This window comes from Marmota monax, unplaced genomic scaffold (assembly GCF_021218885.2).
Source record: "Marmota monax isolate L192 unplaced genomic scaffold, Marmota_monax_Labrador192_F-V1.1 WCK01_AAM20220418_F8-fsc00009, whole genome shotgun sequence".
In the NCBI taxonomy this organism is placed as follows: domain Eukaryota; kingdom Metazoa; phylum Chordata; class Mammalia; order Rodentia; family Sciuridae; genus Marmota; species Marmota monax.
The window spans coordinates 17,848,269-17,865,936 of NW_026694710.1; the positions used below are offsets into that span (position 1 = coordinate 17,848,269).

The 17,668-nt window shown below is 41.9% G+C and overlaps 1 protein-coding gene across 16 annotated transcripts in view; it reads left to right on the plus strand.

The window, feature by feature from the left end:
• Positions 1 to 17,668, plus strand: part of Ldb2 (LIM domain binding 2) — a 343,007-nt gene that overhangs the window by 322,527 nt on the left and 2,812 nt on the right. For 5 of the 16 annotated variants that reach the window (XM_046423693.2, XM_046423683.2, XM_058572396.1 and 2 more), the window contains 2 exons: positions 9,970 to 10,093; positions 13,340 to 13,491. In XM_046423693.2, coding sequence (XP_046279649.1) covers positions 9,970 to 10,093; positions 13,340 to 13,491 — 276 coding nt within the window. Of the gene's footprint in view, positions 1 to 9,969; positions 10,094 to 13,339; positions 13,492 to 16,040; positions 16,184 to 17,668 lie in introns of all 16 variants that reach the window. The other 11 variants (XM_046423689.2, XM_046423690.2, XM_046423695.2 and 8 more) reach the window with 6 other exon arrangements.

Sequence of the window (17,668 nt, forward strand, 5' to 3'; positions counted from 1 at the left end):
ATAATTATACATAACAGTGGGATTCATCCTGCCACATTTGTACGTGAACATAGCATGATTTGATCAATCGCATTCCCTGGTACCCTGGAGATACTTTTTGGATGTAGTTCCATCTATAATCAGATGACTACAAGTAAAGATCACCCTGGGTAAGATGGATGGGCCTCTTCCAATCAGTCAAAGTTCTTAGGAGCAAAATCTGAGCTTTCCTGTAGAAGAGGGGATTCTGCCTCAAGACTGCAGCATTATCTTCATCCTGAGTCTCTAGCTTGTGGAAACTATGGATTTTGGACTTGGTCCTACAATTATGTGATCCAGTTCCTTAAAATGAATACATGCATGCATATGTGCACATGTACTGCTGGCTCTGTTTCTCTCTAGAACTCTAGTAGGGTAATGGTCAACAACGAGGCCATGTCTGCCAGAGGCTACTCGGAGCAATTCTGAGCCACTGGTCTTCATTTTCTGTACTGGGCTCAAATGAAGGCACAGCAACTGATCAATGAGATCTTTTTAAATATACCTAAAGCTTTCTCACATCCCTGCAGGCCACAGACAGCATTCCCTGATGTCCTTTAATAGTAGTGGGCTTTCCAAGCAGATGTTTCCTTTTCCCTTTGGAAACATCCAGCTACCATGTTGTAGAACTTAAAAGAAACTACTAGAACATGGGGTCTTTTGAGGCAATTGCCCAATGGTCAGAATAAGTCAAATACAGGACAGGCATAGTGACCACACTTTTGACAGCCACTGGGTCATTGGAATCTCATTTTCAGGTTGTATGTGTGTGTACACAGATGTACATATACACACATATGTATGCACAATGTACATAGGACAACAAACACCTATAAAATTTTGTCAGTATACACTGATAAATTTCAAAATGCCCTCTGTGAGATCCCTATTCCTGGTTTGGTTATACCTCAGTCACAACCAAAATGTATGGCATCCCGCACACATGCTAGACCTAGGGAAATATTGAATATATTTTCTTATTTCTCTTAATAATCAGTTAATCCAGTACTACTGTTATTCCAGCTTTGCAGACGGGGAAACCCAAGCACCAATTATTAAGTAGCTAGAATTTGACTCCAGGCTGGTGCCTAAACACTACACGTGAGGTTCCGACACACCCAAAGTTTATCTTTTCATATTGCCTCACTCCTTACAAACCACATGTCAATCAGAGCCCATCTGGGAAAAAACAAAACCTATACCAGGTAATGTAATATAAAAAATTATATGAAAAATTATTTATAAAGGTATTGGAAGCTTGACAGGCACCCAGAGGAAGATGAAGCAGCTCTAACATTAGCAGTCCCCGCTCCTGGGCTAAAAGAACAAAAGCCGGTGGCCTCTATGTGAGGCTACATAGTAGCAACTGGAAGTGTTTGGGATTTTTCTGGTAACAGCTGCTGGAGAAGCCACCTGAACTTCAGAGAGAGCAAGAAATACCCTTCCTGAGTTCTAAAAGTACATAGCAAGTCAAATGGTGCCTTTCAAAAATTCATGTTCACCTATAAACTTACAATGTGACCTAATTTGGGAAAGGGGTATTACCAGCTGCAATTAGTTAAAGGATCTCAATATGAAATCATTCTGGATTTAGGGTGATCCCTAAATCCAGTGCCTGGTGTCCATATAAGAAGAGGAGGAGACAGAGATAGAGAGGGTAAGGCTGTGAGGAGACAGAGCCTGTGATGATGGAGATATAAAGTGAGGAACAATATGGATGGCTGGAGCCACCAGAATCCGGGAAGAGACAAGGAAGGATTCATCATTCAAGGATTCAGAGGAACATGGCCCCATGGATACCTTGATTCCAGACTTCTAGCCCCAGAACCAAGATAATAAATTTCTACTTTGTTAAGCGGCTCGGTCTGTGTTACTTGGAACCAGCAATCCTAGGAAACTGACACAACCCACTTTGGCCTCCAGCTGCTAAATTGTCACCTGAAACCAGTTTGCAAAACAGCTGGCAAATAATGAACAGGGGTCTGTTCCCTGCAGTATGGAACTGGGAGGAAGAGATGGGGCTAAGACCAAATAGACAGGTAACAGGAACACAGGGAAGGGTGTGCCTGTGCCAAAGGATATGGAGAGGAATTAGATGTATGGGATCAAAGGAAAGAACATGCAGCAGTGGCCCTCACTGGTCTCCACGGCCTGATGGGTGCAGCAGAAATCATGAGCTGGCTGGTCTCATCAGGCTGCTGCAGCTCAGGAAAAGGGCCCGAGCATTTCACCAGGTGAGTCAGAAACACAGGCCCTGGCCTCAGTCGTCATGTTAGCAGGCTCAAAAGTGAGACCAACAAAGAAGAATTGAAATGTGCAGCCTGCTCACCCTGAGGAATGGTGGTCCCTTCAAGACCAGAGTGGCAGCTGCCGCGTGGTGAAGCTGGCCTTAGCTACCACTCTCTTCCTCCCTAAGCAGAGAGGCCCCAGACTCCAGGGACCCAGAGACTTTCATGAGTAATCAATTTGCAAAACAATTGAGAAAAGGCAAAAGCTGTCCTGGTTGAATCTTCAGATAAAAAGGAGGATATTTTGAATCTGACAACCAATCTACCTTTAATCCTATCAGGAAATAAACTCAAATCATAATCTGATGCTTTGGAATTGCATAGCTTCTAAGTAAAAGGATTTCCTTCTCTGACTTGTTTCCTCTCTAAGGCAGAGTGGGCTTAGTCACTTGGACCCCTGTTATTCATTGTCATCTGATTCTGGGTAGGGATTTTTTGCTTTTGTTTTGTTTTTATTCTATACATTATCTTTTCCTATCAGTTTAATATAAGATCTCTTTTCTGAATGTGTTTCTTAGGAGACAGGACTTCACCCTTTGAGTTTGTCTCTCAATCACCCCCTACCCCCTAATATCCTTCTAATTCAGATTTAACCAGAGGAGTAAGTGACTAGAGAGAAAGAACCGTGGCTTATAGATTTGAACCTTTGCTATTTATCCCTCAATTCCACACATGGACGATTATCAGAGACATTAGCTACTAGCATGCCATGTGTCATTGGCCCGATCAGCACCCATAAGCATTTTATCTAGTGGCCACCTAAGTCTCAGAGAGACCATGCGATTGGCTGCACAAAGTAGTCTATATGCATTGGTCCCCTGGCTCAGAAGGGCTGGACTGTTGGTGCAAACAGCATCCTCCATACCAACAATGTCCATCTTTTGAGCACCAACTTTTATCCAGGATTTTCATTGAGGATTTACCTTGTTTGTTTGAAACCATCCTAGTTAAATGTCATTATTCCCATGTTACAGATGAGGACACCGAGATAAAGAAGCTGAAGTTTGGGGAAAAAACATATAGCTAGTAAATGGCAGACATGGTGGGTTGAACCCAAACATGTATGGCCCTGGCCATATATGTATTCTGTCCCCCGTATACAGATCAATGCCTTGTGGAAGGAGCTACCCAGAGATGGTGAAAGTCTTTGAATTCAATATCTTAAAAGTGGTTTAAGCCACTTATATTATCAGAGGTAAAGAACTTAGCATTTCTGAGTTAAAGCACAGGGTTGGAGCCAGATAAATGCCACTGAACCTTTTCCCTGTCCTTCAGAGAACTGTATTACCTTGGATATATTGTAAGAGTCACACTCTTCATTATCAGCTCTGGATGACTTAATGGCTATGGGTCTGAATTTCCTCACCTGTAAAAGTGGGCCAGGAGGTGAGGCAGGTTAATGATATAATTAGTATGTGTAAGGTACATACTCCAGGGACAGGCATAGACTAGGTAGTTCACAGCTATTATTAAGCTATGACTCAACAAATATTTGAGTATACCTAATACCATGTTAAATAAAAAGAAGATAAAAGTAAAACATGGCTTGCCGTAGAAAAGAAGATGAACTAGTCCACTTGAAAAGAAAATTCCCAATGCCAATATAGACACTGAGATTACAGAGATTCATAATAAACGCTGTGGAGGCAAAAGAGTCTCTTGCAGGCTGAGATGGTCAGAGACAAAGGTGGAATTTGAGCTGGATCTTGACAAGGACCTTCGTGGTTCAGATTGATATGACTCAGTTGTGGTTTTCTAACCAGTGCCCACCTGCAAACTTCTACTGCTCCACAACAGATTAGGAGCTTTCTCCAGAATATAAATCAGCTGTGTCACTGGGAATGTTGTTTGGTTCAACTGACGCTTTTTAATGAAAAACTTTCTCAGTGAAGACAAAGGTAAATGGAATGATGCTCTGCCTCTATCTTCCCATAGTGTCATAGAGACATAACAAGTCATTTGCAGTTCACCTCCTCAAAATAGCACTGGTTTAGATCAGAGCTCTTCAGGCCTTCTCTGAAGGGCAAGAGAGCAATATTTGGGAGTTTGTGGGCTATTTGGGCTCTGCCTAACTACACGACTTTGTTGTAGCACAAAGCTGTAGACATGGCCTGACTTTCAGGTTATAGTGCAGTTAAGATGACTGAAGAAGAGAAGAGAGGGCCTTGTAAGCAAGAAAAAAATCATGAGCAAAGTCCTGAGCAAGGTGCCCCCTCCCCCGGCATCCCTGCGCTGACCTAGATACAAAGAGAATATGGTTCACACTCAGAGGGTGCCATTCAACACAGATGAATAAAAGGGACGTGGTACAAAAATACAAATCAACCAATTAATAAATGGGTAAATGAACTAAACAAAAGTTTCACAAAAGAATAAATACAAACAGCCAACAGGTATATTAAAAATTTCCCAGCATCAGTAGCAATTAGGGAAATCTCAAAACCACACTGAGATTTCATCATCTCACACCAGTCAGAATGGCAGTCATCAAGAATACAAACAGTAATAAATGCTGGAGAGGATTTGGAGAAAAAGGAACACACTTACACTGTTGGTGAGACTGTAAATGTGTGCGTTCACTAAGGAAATCAGTTTGGAGATTCCTTAAAAGACTAGGTATGGAACCACCATATGACTCAGCTATCCCGCTCCTCAGTGTTTATCCTAAGGAATTAAAAGCAGCATACTATAATGATACATGCATATCCATGTTTATAGCCGCAAAATTCACAATAGTCAAACTATGGAATCAGCTTGGTATCCATCAAGAGATGAATGGATGAGAAAATGTGGTATACATACACAATAAAGCTGTGTTCAGCTGTAAAAAAAAAAAGGAAATTATGTCATTTGCAGGAAAGTGGATGAAATTTGAGAACATTATGTTAAGTGAAATAAGACAAGCTCACAAGGTCAAGGATCATATGTTTTCTCTTACATGGAGAAACTAGAGAGGAAAAAGAAAATGAAAGGTGGGGAGTGATCACCTGAAATGTAAAGGGAGATCAGTGAACAAAGGAAGGGGACCAGGGAGTCAAAGGAGGTGGGGGGTGGGAGGGCTGGGGAAGGATAATGGCCAAATTATATTGTTACATTGTGTGCATGTGCTAATATGTCTCAACAAATCCCACCATTATGTACAACTATATTGCACCAGTAAAAAAGAAAAAAAATGTGTGGGCGGTAGACAGAGCAGAGGTTGGGACATAACCAAAAACCAAGTGCAGGACACTGGCTTTCTCATAACCTACAGCCAACTCCGTTAAGCACCAATTCTTCCTTCAGTTCCAGAAGAAGAAGTTGTGAGTGTGCATCTGAAGAGAAGCAAATTCTTCCAGGAGAGTGGTCAGATGAAAACACCAGGACTGAAACAACACACCATGCACATTCACTAGCCTCTGTCAGTATGAGAAGGCAGGCCTTCTGGAACTGGGCGCAGCTCTCGCTGCCTGGCCAGGACATATGTGTGCATTTCAGCCAAGGATTCTGCACAGAGGAAGCAATCAGCCATTTATCAAGTGGACAAATTAGTCACTTCTAAACCTTCAGGACCATGCCTGATTTGTCTGCGACTAATAACAGTCTCCTTGCTTTTAATCTGGCCAACCTATCTATCATCCATCCATCCATCCATCCATCCATCCATCCATCTATTCAGCAAGCCTCTGTTGTGATTAGAGAATTCCATAACAGAGACAGTGTGGGGCCAGATTCCTAGAAAATGACATCAGAAGTATAAGGGAGGAAGCCCAGCCTGAAAGTCTAAGTCTGCAGAATGCTATCTGGAGAGCTTGGCCAGGATGAGCAATGGCTTTGTTTGGGATACTAAATGGCCTTGGCAGATGCCACATGTTTGGGAGCTTCATAGTCAAAGAGAGATCTCAGGCCTTGCTGGTTCCTATTTTTCCCACAGTGCCCTGGAGTCCCACAGGGTACCCTCCAGCACTGCTGCAGGAGGAGACTGAACTCAGTGGCAACCCTGTAGGCATGCTGCTGCAGACACGCTGGCCCTGGCCTTTCTTTTCAGGCAAAGATCCTGCTCCACTGGGAACTTTGTATAAGCTCCACTTTGCAGATAAAATTGTTCTTCAAAATCAAAGGGCTTTGTATTATAATGCTGAGCTCCACTAAGTTGCATATGAGTAGGGGTGTGTGTGTGTGTGTGTGTGTGTGTGGCATGTAGCATAAGGAGAAGGCATATATATTCTCTCCTGCCTGGTTACTTACTCCTAACAGGATGCTACCTAGAGTCCGTGGATGAGACTATAGAGGATTCATCAATTTCCAGAAATTTAGTACAAAATTTGAAAGGCACTAGCCTTCTCCAAATCCTCTAAGAGGGCCTGAGACCTTAGGAACAGCAGGAATCACAACTATAAAAGACCTGGTTATTCACCACAGAAGCCCACTCCCCAGCCATCTTCCTGGTTTCATTTCATAGCGCCCCAGGTCTTTGCTGTTGCCAAGATGCATGGCCTGCTGCCCAACAAGACAAGCTCATATCCGAGTTAGTTCTGCCACCTACAGCCCACAGCCCAGTAGAGCCACTACACAGCACAGCAGAGAGGGAGTCTCATCTGCATACATGAATAAGGGGAGGACTGCCTCTCCAGCCCTGGGCCTCTTCACTGAGAGGAAAATGGCTTTGGGGATTCTCCATTAGTATTCAGAGATGCAAGCTCCTTTGGGGTCAGTTACAATGATGGGAAGATATTTTGACATTAAAGGGGAATAGAGAGATTTTGAGGATTAAATCCTGAAAAAAAAAATAATGTTTCCTGAAATCTAGAGAGGAAAGGTACTGTAAAAAGAAAGAGACAATGAGCTCATGGTTTCCACAATAAACATAGCTCTCTGGGTACAGAAGCAGTTTGATGCTGGGCGTCCTTTCTAGGTCCCAACAGGTCATCTTTGCTATCTAACTAGCCATATAATAAAAATACTTGCTTCAGAGGAATATGATTTCCTAAGACACTTGGACTGAACTCGGAGTAGGTTTCTTATATGCTCATGGGGGCAGAATGCTCTTTGAGAGCAGAGATTATGTTGTTCTTATCTCTGGGTCCCCACTTAGGACATCTTTGAGCCTGACACTTAGGATGAAGCTCAATAAATGCCCATTGACTTAAAGCAATAGAAATGTGGATGTTTTGTAATCTATGCTGTGCTTGCTGATATTCAATCATAATACCTACAGATTGTTGAGCTCTTATGCATTAGACACAGTATTTCAAATTCTCTCAATGTACAAGATGGGTATTGTTTTGCAAGTGAAACTGAGACTCAGCATTATTAAGTATTCTTTCAAGGATACACATTTGTGATGGAGTCAAAATTCATACCCAGATGTCAGAGTTTGTAATCCCATGTTTTGTCCACTCCACCCATGTTTTTTTTATATCCATGACAAGCTCACTTACAGTGAAAGGAAAATGAACCAAAAGGATATAATTCAAAATCTTTTAAAACTTTTTTTAATTAAAAATTGTTTCCCAGTCCTTAGAACTTCTCTGACAGCTTTTCTAATGTCCTTGCTTGATAATGGATGCAGATACCTGCTGACCCTGAGCTAGCAGTGGTTCTACCTTGAAGAATGAGTCATTCTCAAATGTACTTGTAGAGATGATCATGGGACCTTTGAGGCCATTTTGTCTGATGAACAGTAGCTGGGTAAGGCAGTGAGCTTTTCTGTAATTTGAAGATACTTTGATTGGCAGCAAGGAATTCTTAATAGGGAAAAGTACTCTTCACCATTTTGGAATATAGAGCTTACTGTATAATAATTCTGCCTCTTCCACAGACTATTTCTTTATTGATATTTTAGATTTCAAAAAGAACTCCAAACTAAGCAAGAAAGTACACAAGACAGAAGATCCAGGCCTCGTTACTTTTCTGGATTTGTAATGCTGGATTCCCTGGGATTGAGTGGCTTTGTCCCAGGGGGCACATTGTACGTGTGTTGCTCAGCCTTTGAAATATTGCTCTCTTGCTTTAGAGAAACTACATTTGGAAGAAAGTGGGGTGAAGTGAAAAGAGATTGGAGCTAGACTAGAGACCACTGGGCTTTGTCTATGTCTTGCTGTCTCTGTTATCTCTTCTAACATCCAGAATCCGTAGAATAGTGGGCCAGAAACTATAGCAATGTTTATCAGAATTACATGTTTTTTTTAAAGGTTCATTCAGAGTCTCACATCCAGACCTAGTGAAACAGAAGAAACAGAGCCTGGAAGTCTGCATTTTTAGTAGTTCATTTGGTTTTGAGAGAGGGAATCCTTAGAGCACACTTCAAGGGACATTGGCCTAGAAAGATCATAGGATCTTTCTATCAACTGCTTCTTAAATATATCCATTCAATTGAGGAAAACCTGGGAATAGAGATAAAAGGCAGTCCCTGCATTCTAAGAACTCTTGGTCTAGTGGAAAAGACTGACTTAGAAACAAATAGTTACCAAGCGTGAATAAAACCATGGAGCAGAAAGGATAGTATGCCATGGGACAAACTGTAGGGAGGCACCAACTCAGCCAGTGCAGGAAGAGGTGCACATCTGGGGGAAAGAAGGAGCCATGTCTTCAAGGATGAACAAGCATTAGCTGGGAAGAGGAGAGGGAAGAATTCAGTGGGCAAAACCAGCATGGCCTCCAAGGTAGTGCAAAAGGTGAAGGCTCACGCAAGGAAGGGGTCAGAAGGAAGGTAAGACTCTGAACCTCACATCTGTCTTCCATGATGAACTGATTCTTTTTCACCTGGGCAGAGGCATTGCCAATATTTCTATCACTGTAATTGCAATGGCGATGAATGTAGCATTCCAATTTGTGGTCCATGTCCTCGTAGATATAGTTCTTTTGATGCAGTGATAGTCTAATAAGCTTGCGGCTGAGAAGGGATTCAGGAAAGTCTGAGGTGTTATCCTAAATGGTTTTACCTTCTTGTTGCATTCATTAATCTTTGTCATCAGATGTCTTGGACCAAAGTAAAGCTGAAAAATCTATCCAAAGGAGAAAACAAGGTGACTGTGTGCGGAACCACAGTAAAACCTCCCACATAGAATGAATCCTGGCACATGTTATTTACATTATCATCATGTGCGAAATACAAATGAGTACATGAATAAAAATAAAATAGCATTCATCATCTGCCTCTGTAAGAATTAAAATCGAAAAGAACCTGTGCTTGCTACTCTGTTCTCTGAAGTTTCAAAGATGGATTTCACTGCCAGATCATCTGCATAAACTAGCATTGTAACTCACAGTGTGTGGTTACACAAACAAGAACAAGAGCCAGCAGCCAGAGGAGAAATCAGAGAGTGCCGCGTTCCACAGAAGAGAGCTTTTTCTTTAACCAGGGAGAATCATCTGAATTTATAATAGAGCAACATGTGTATAACCCATAGTCTATACAGGAAGTGTGTGTGTGAGTGTGTGTGTGTGTGTGTGTGTGTGTACATCACATTCAGCCGTAATATCATATTACAAATGATTCTAAGTTAAGTGGCTATAATCAAGCATTGGTAATATTTCTTTCCCCCAAAACTTATATAGAGAAAATCAAAACCAAGAAAGGACAGAAAAATATCTATAAGCTGTCTAATTGATTCCAGCTGTTTATTGATGGTGGTTAATATTATCAAGTAGCGGAACACCAATGTCTTTGGACTCCTTGCAGTTGTGTGTAATACTGGAGCCAATGCAGGAGCTGATGTCCAGACATAAAACCTACAACCTCAGTCCCCGAGACTGCCTGAAGACCTGCTTGTTTCAGAAGTGGCAGCGGATGGTGGCACCGCCAGGTACATGCTCATTCTTCACTCTTTTCTGGGGATAGAGTGATGTGAGAGGGAAGAAAATGAAGGTAAATTTGTCAGAAAAAGTCATTTGTTAGGGACATTCTGACCACGATTTTAGACATGGAGACATTGAACTTCCAAAGACCAGACATCCTTAAGGATGATGTATAGTCTCTCCTTGCTAGTTGAGGACCTGAAACCCAGAGGAGTAACTTGATTTGTTCAAGGTCATTGGGAAGGTCAGCAGCAAAGCCAGGGTCAAAACCAGGATTTTCAGTCTCCCAATCCAGTGATGTTGCCACTGGACCAGACCCCTGACTTCTGTGGCCTTATGTTTTGGGGTTTGGGTTTTTAAGGATGATAGGAAGGAAGAAAGAGAGGGTGAAAAAAAGATAGAAGGAGGAAGGGAAGATAAATAAAATTTGCTCTATTTTTAAAACATATCAAAAGGAACTCTGATTATGAAGAGAAGACATAAAAGACTCCATTTCTCTCACTTCCCCGGACTGCAGTTTAGATACTATAGTCTCCTGCTGGGGTTCGGAAATTACTGCTTCAAGTCATCGTTAATTGTCTTTCTATCTAATACATTTTCACTCCCAGGCTTGTGTCGAGCCTCATTGATCATAAAAGCAAAACATGTCCATTCGCTAAAAATTATTTTTATAAAGAGTAATTATTAACATGAGACCCATAGCTTTCTGAATCACAAAATATAACCATCACCTTCTACTGGTATTGGCCAGGGGCTTTCTATAAAATGGATATAGAGGATTTAACCAAGTACATACTTAGAAAGCTGATAAAATATATTTTATTTTACATAGTACGGCTGCATTCCCATCCTAGGGGAATTTTAGGCTTTTAGAATATTATTTTTCAAGTATATTAAATATACTGAAATTGGCTTTATTTTCTCTTTCAATATCAATAATTTTTTACAAAAAAATAAAAAAGACCTCTTCACCCACCAAATACTTTGAGCACCTATATTTTCCAGCATATTCATATATAACTCATATTATTCATTCATTCATTCAACAGTTATTTATTGAACCCTACTATGCAGAAGGTACTGCTGCAACCACTGTGGATATATCATGGAAACAGTCCAAAATATTGACTCTTCACAATAGCTTTATGAGATATTTATTCTTTTTTTTTTTTGCGGGGGATTGCGGGGGTACCATGGAATGAACTCTGGAGCACTTGACCACTGAGCCACATCCTCAGCTCTATTTTGTATTTTATTTAGAGACAGGATCTCATTAAGTTGCTTAACGCTGGCTTTGAACTTGCAATCCTCCTATCTCAGTCTCCTGAGCTGCTGGGATTATAGGCGTGCACCACCACGCCTTGTGAGATATTTATTCTTATCCACATTTTATATAATGATGACCAAGACTAAAAGTTGTGATTTGCTAAAGTCAGTCTCACAACTAATAAATGAAGGAGGACTGTGAAACAAAAAGTATTCTCTCTCTAAATTCTATGATTTCACTGCCATAGACACCAGCTACCAATGGGTATCATCTACTATTTTCATTTTAGTTGAATTCACCCCAAATTTTATAAACAAGTGTAAATGCAAAATAAATAAATAAATAAAGATAGCCTATTTACATTCTTAACATCAAAACGAGAAAGTGCTTATCAGAGGTAGACCTGTGTATCTGATTGACTTTAAAATGTCAGCTTAATTCTCCTTCTAACTTCATAACCTAGATCAATTCTATTTCTTTCTATTGTCTTTCAGAATAAGCACCTACAACACCATTAAATACTTTGATGTAAAATCTTTGAGCATAAGGGAAAAAATATTCATGAAAGACACAAATTGGTAAATAAATAGGAATATAATCCCCTCTTGATCATCATGGTCAAGGATAACTTAGTGGAATAAATAGTCTTTGTAGTGAGCCTTATAAATCAGGTGGTGGTGCATGCCTATAATTCCAGCCACTCAAAAGGCAGAGGCAGGAGGATAACAAGTTCAAAGCCAGCCTGGGCAGCTTAATGAGATTCTGTCTCAAAATAAAATAAAAAGGCCTAGGGGTGTAGCTCAGTAATAGAGTGCCCCTGGGTTAAATTCCCAGAACTGAAGGAGGAAAAAGAAGAGAAAGAGGAAGAAAATAAATGAACCTTATAAGTATTTCTCTCCTTGTCCATCAGAAGAACTATAGGTGTGTCAAAAAGATGTTAGGAGAACCATTCTTGAGTTAAACTCGCTCTGTCTTACCTTCTCACTTTCAGAGTCAAGTCTAAAATAGGGTTAGCAAAAAGTGCCCACTTACTTGCCATTTCCACCTTATTCAGTACTGTGAGGAAAACACTTCTGAAGATTGCTTATTTACAAGACAAAGATTATAAGTAAAAGTATGTACTAGGGTTGTTATGATTATAAAATAGTTGATGCATCAAAAACACTAAGAGTAACACATTGAGTAACATTCTATACATAGCAAACAAATAAGTAACATTCCTCTTACCACATTTTATTTATAAGGTGTTGCTCCATTCTTCAGATGCAAAATTTTTTTCTTAGTTTCTGAATAAGATCTTTTTTTTTTTTTAAATAGGACTAGCTCCCTTCATTAATATGCTGACTATATCAAATATGAGGCTTTTCCCCCAGAGATCCTGAAACTAGTAGCATTGATAAAACACCAGGGTCCAAACCATGGGTATTTCTGAAGAGCTCTGGAATCCCCAAGTACACATGCTCAGTTGAGAAAACTGCCACTTTTCTTACTTGAGATTATTAAGGTGCCATAGAGGTAGGCTGCAATGCGACACTTGGCCAGTAGGTGCTGCTGTTGCACACTGGTTCACTAATTCTACTGTCCATTACTTTCACTCTTGCAGGGTCTAGGGATCCCAGCAGTCCTTCCAGACTCAGGGGAGCAAATTCCCAAATGTTCTAATGGTAAAAATGTTTTAAATGCAATTATGAAAGGAGTATCTGCCGCTTATCCCTAAAATAATGTTAGTAAATTGCAGACATATAGTGAAAAATAAAATAACAATCATTTCATCTTATATGCAAAAGAAAAGAGTTTCCTCAAATTCTGCACTAAAAATGAATCAGCAGCTTTCTCCCTTTTTTTTGTTGTTGTTTTTTGTTTTTTGTAAAGTTGCAAGAAATGGGAAATTTTTAAGTAGTCCACTCTTTTCAATTGACAAAATTGGAATCCTGTGCCTGATACTTTTGCCTTAGAACTGATCCTTCTCCCCTCGTCCTTACTGCAGCAGAACCCACAAGGCAGCCGACAACCAAAAGGAGAAAAAGAAAAAATTCCACCAGCAGCACTTCCAACAGCAGTGCTGGGAACAACGCCAACAGCGCGGGCAGCAAGAAGAAGACCCCGGCTGCAAACCTGAGCCTGTCCAGTCAGGTACCTGTAAGTCTCGCTTTCCTTTTAGGCCTGAAATCTTGCCTTTGCCTGTCACCCTGTGCACGGGGTTGGAATTAAAGCCTCTTTGAGCTGCAAAAGAAAAGAAAAGAAAAGATTCTGGGCAGGTTCAAAGTTGGGGAGGAGGCAAGGCAAGGACCTGGGTGGGACAGAAGGAAAGAATCTTTCGTGACAACCTTCCCCAGAAAACTGGGTGTTCGGAGGGGATATTAAGAGTCAGCACTGCAGTGGGACCTGAATTAAAAAGCTCTCAGAGTCATAGACAGAAGATATGTCACTTAAGGTTAATTAAAAATGTCACCTAACAGTATGCCTGGTGGCATATTAGGGCCTCTCCTCAGGGACATAGGAGACCCTGTGAGCCCTGGAAGCCAGCCCCAGAGCCCAGGCCCTGTACTGTAATTTGACTGGGCCCTCTCAACACGGTGTCTTATTTTAAGACTCAGGTAATGAACTTGCAGCCACTAAAGATTCAGCTTAGTAGGTTTTGCTGTACCTGTTTCATTAGCTCAGGGGGATGATCAGCTCCTGGTTTGGTCTCACCTCTCTTGATCCCTTGACCCCTTTCTTTCATTTCTGGGTCTGGACACAGGCCACATGAAAGGGGGCCTCTTGTAACTCTGAAACCAAAAGCTAAGGGTCATCCCCAAATAGTGGAACCTGTAGGCAATGTCCTTATCATCTATCATCCTTCTCGAACTGCGTCCCTTCTGCCTAATTCCTTCCTGTATCCGAATTCCCCAGCCCAGCATCAGACTATCACTTTTAACTTCTCCTGTTCCTGTAAACATCTACGTCCTTTCTCCCCTCCACGATTCCTTGTGGGTTTTCCTTTTCTTCTGTCCTTGTCACATCACCCTGTCCCCAGGTGTTTGACTCCCATTTGAATCCTGACCCTTTCTTGGTGCTCCATGGCTGCCCTCTAGATGCCACGTCTTCAGAGGTGTGCCTCATTCCTTGTTCTTCCCTCCGCCAACACGCGTTTGCCTTCTCCAACTTTCTCACTTTTCTCCATTCTCAATCTGTTGTCCTCACCTGTCTTGTTCTGATCCTGTTCCATCTCTTTCCATGTAAGAGGAGACTTTTACACAGAAATTTCCCTCACTTCCAAATGTGCCTTTCAAATCTGTCCCCGTCCCACTTTTTCTCACTTTCTATTGGTTAATTCTCTTTAAACAAAACAAGACCCATCAGTACCCTGAGAATTCCCTGGGCCAGTAGGAATGTTCTCCTATCTTCTATGGTGGGGGTATAATGGCCACTGTGTTAGAAAGAAGGGGTCATAGAGATAATGGCCATCTGCAGTGGAAGATGCCATTTTAACTTTAAGAAGACCAAGAACTGTAGTCCTCACATGACAAAATAATCCTCAGATAGTTCTCTATTTTCTGAGCAGGACTTTATATCTATCACCACTGAAGTTCAAGGGGGGAAAAACCCAAGTTGAGTCTCTTTATTTAGGTACCAACCTGCTATGCCCTCTCCTGGCTAAACTGGAAAATGCTTAGAGAGGATGGCCAATGTACAGAAATTGACTGAAAAAAAGTGCGCACAGTAGTCTATTTATTCTTCTAGTCCAGGAGTTTGAGAAATTAGCATTTGTTATTGTCCTCTAACAAAAGAAGACAGTACACTTCAGAGAATTCTGGAAGTGAGACATGCCTACCAACAGATGCAGGAATTCAAGTCAGTTCAGCAAGTGTTTTCTGAGATCCTGCTCTTCTGCACACTGTGCCAGGCACTGGTGATACTGGTGATAGCAATATCAAAAAACAAAACAAAATGACTGAGTGCTGTCATTGACCTTGAAGAACTCAAGATCTAATCCGGGGATGGAAAGAGTTTCCTCTCTTTTGCAGGCTCAGAGTACAGTGTTGAGAAGGATTCTCAGCCTGACTGGGTTTGGTGGCCACCCATTAGTGATGGCTGCCAGGGTGTGAAGCCGAGAGTAGAAGCCTGCGCATTCATGTTGTATATTTTTGATAGACCTGGTCTCGTGGGAATGCTTTCCATTTTATTTCAAAGAGCACTTATTTTTTTCTATTCATTATGCACCTGTTCTCCAATCCAACAACTGCACTTTCATGAAGGAGCCTGTGTCAAGAGGGTTCTTCGTGGGTTAAAACCCTTTGAAATCTATGCAGGCAAAACACCACTAGAAATGGAGAAGCTCAATTGCAACATTATCCTCATACTGTGCAATTAAAAATATTTTGATTAAATAAGACTTTCAGATGGCCCAGAGACACGGGGAAGACAAACAGGTTAGGAAAATATGCAGATTGTTAGGTGTCTTTGAGTTCAATGGACATTCAGTGATAAGCATGGATAGCTTGTAGTGACCACATCTTTTAACCCTGTCTACCTACTGAATCATTGACCCTCTCCTACTATTTAAATGGAAGTGCTGTCTGCAGGCAGTAGCTGCCTGTCCATGGACCACAGCCATGATCGGTGTAGCTGCTGCGGCAGCAATGTGTGTGTGTGGCCAGGAGTAGGGTTTAATCCTTGGATTCTGCTTCTCACTCCATGAGCAGGGGCTAGGAGCGATCCCGAACTGCAGCCTCAACCCTGGGAGGGATGGAGACCTGTGTCATTCAACAGCAGTGACCCCTTCTGGCCAATTTAAGGAGAAGCATTGAGGGGCCCTGAAAGGAGTCACTTCCAGTCCTCCTCAGAGGTTGGTGGTCCTTGCACGGGGATTTAGTGAGAAGATGTGAAATGGGAAAAGCTGGCGGTACCTCCGGGCCTCCAGTCCAGGAGCAGAGGTCGGCCTTGTGGGGAGCTGAGGGCACCTGGGCTACTTAAGATGGTCACTGTTGCCTCTGTGGGACACACAAGCTGGAGCTGGGAAGGAAATGCACTCTCCCTACCAACGTGGGGGGACCTTTGGAGATGTGGGTGGGGGAGATGCGGCTCACATCCCCAGTGAAAGGAAGCCCAGAATGTGCATTGTGTCTCCATTCATTTTGTGTGAGGAGTTGGTCAGAACAGAGAATCCCTATCCTAGTGTGAAGGCTCAAAAGAAGCAAGTAGAAATGTGCATATAATTTTGTAAGTGACCTCAAGTGTCTGTGTGCATATGAAGTCCTCAGCCTTCTCAGTCTTTTTACAGCTTGCCACCTGTCAGTCATACAAATACACATACACACACACACACACACACATACACACACACACATACACACACCATTCTATATCTGACCTAAGGCTATATTTCTTTTATAATCATAAAGTAAATGTGGCATATTTCTAGAGCTTAGAATACCTAAAAATGCCTATGCCTGGCCATCTTTCCCAACTGTTCCTAGAAAAATAAAAAAAGATTCACTGCCCCCACTGCCCCCACATCACCCCATTTGAAGTGATTTGAACCACTACTTTCATAGAACTTTTCTTGCATGATGGTTGTTTTCTAATACAAGGATTGCATCTGGAGTGCTGGGGACTTTTCTTCTAAAGTCACGCTTAAGTCGGCTGCTTCTTGTTTTCTCCTCTGTTTTTCACATCATGCATTCTTCCTCCCAGCCCCTCTAGATGACCTTGGAGTCAATCCCAAGGCAGATCCCTGTGGTTGGTTCTAACACCCTTCCCCTGCCCGGTGACACCTAATGCATGAGTTTTCCAAGACCTTCAAAGTGCTCTGCATCCAGTCAAGAAAACAGATTAACCCTCCTGCTGAGCTCTGGCCAGTCTTGCTCTACCCTTCCTGCCTACCTTTGTTCCCGGTCATAGGTGCAGCCTCCCAATGGCCTGTAACTAAGTAACACTTTTTTTTTTTATCCTGAACACCCCCAGGTCATATGGCAGCTGCCCAGATAACTGAGTCATGTCCACACATCTGTGTGGTGGCCACATTCCATCCAAAATCCCACTGTCATTCTTGCCAGTCAGAGAGACTGTGTCTGTTTTGCATCTCATCTTAAGTCCTCCCGAGTCTCCTTCCATGTCAGTGTCATTTCCGGCTCTTCGTTGCCTAGCAAATATGTTCTTCGAAGCACCCAGCTCAATATCCTGCCAGCACCTTTACTGCTGAGTTGACCCAGTTCACATTTTCGCACGTCCTCCATCAGGGATATGTCTTTTTATCAACTTGGAGGAGCAACTAGTCAGAAAACACAGTTTGGAAATCTATGGATTATCTCACCTAAATCAAAGGAGTGGG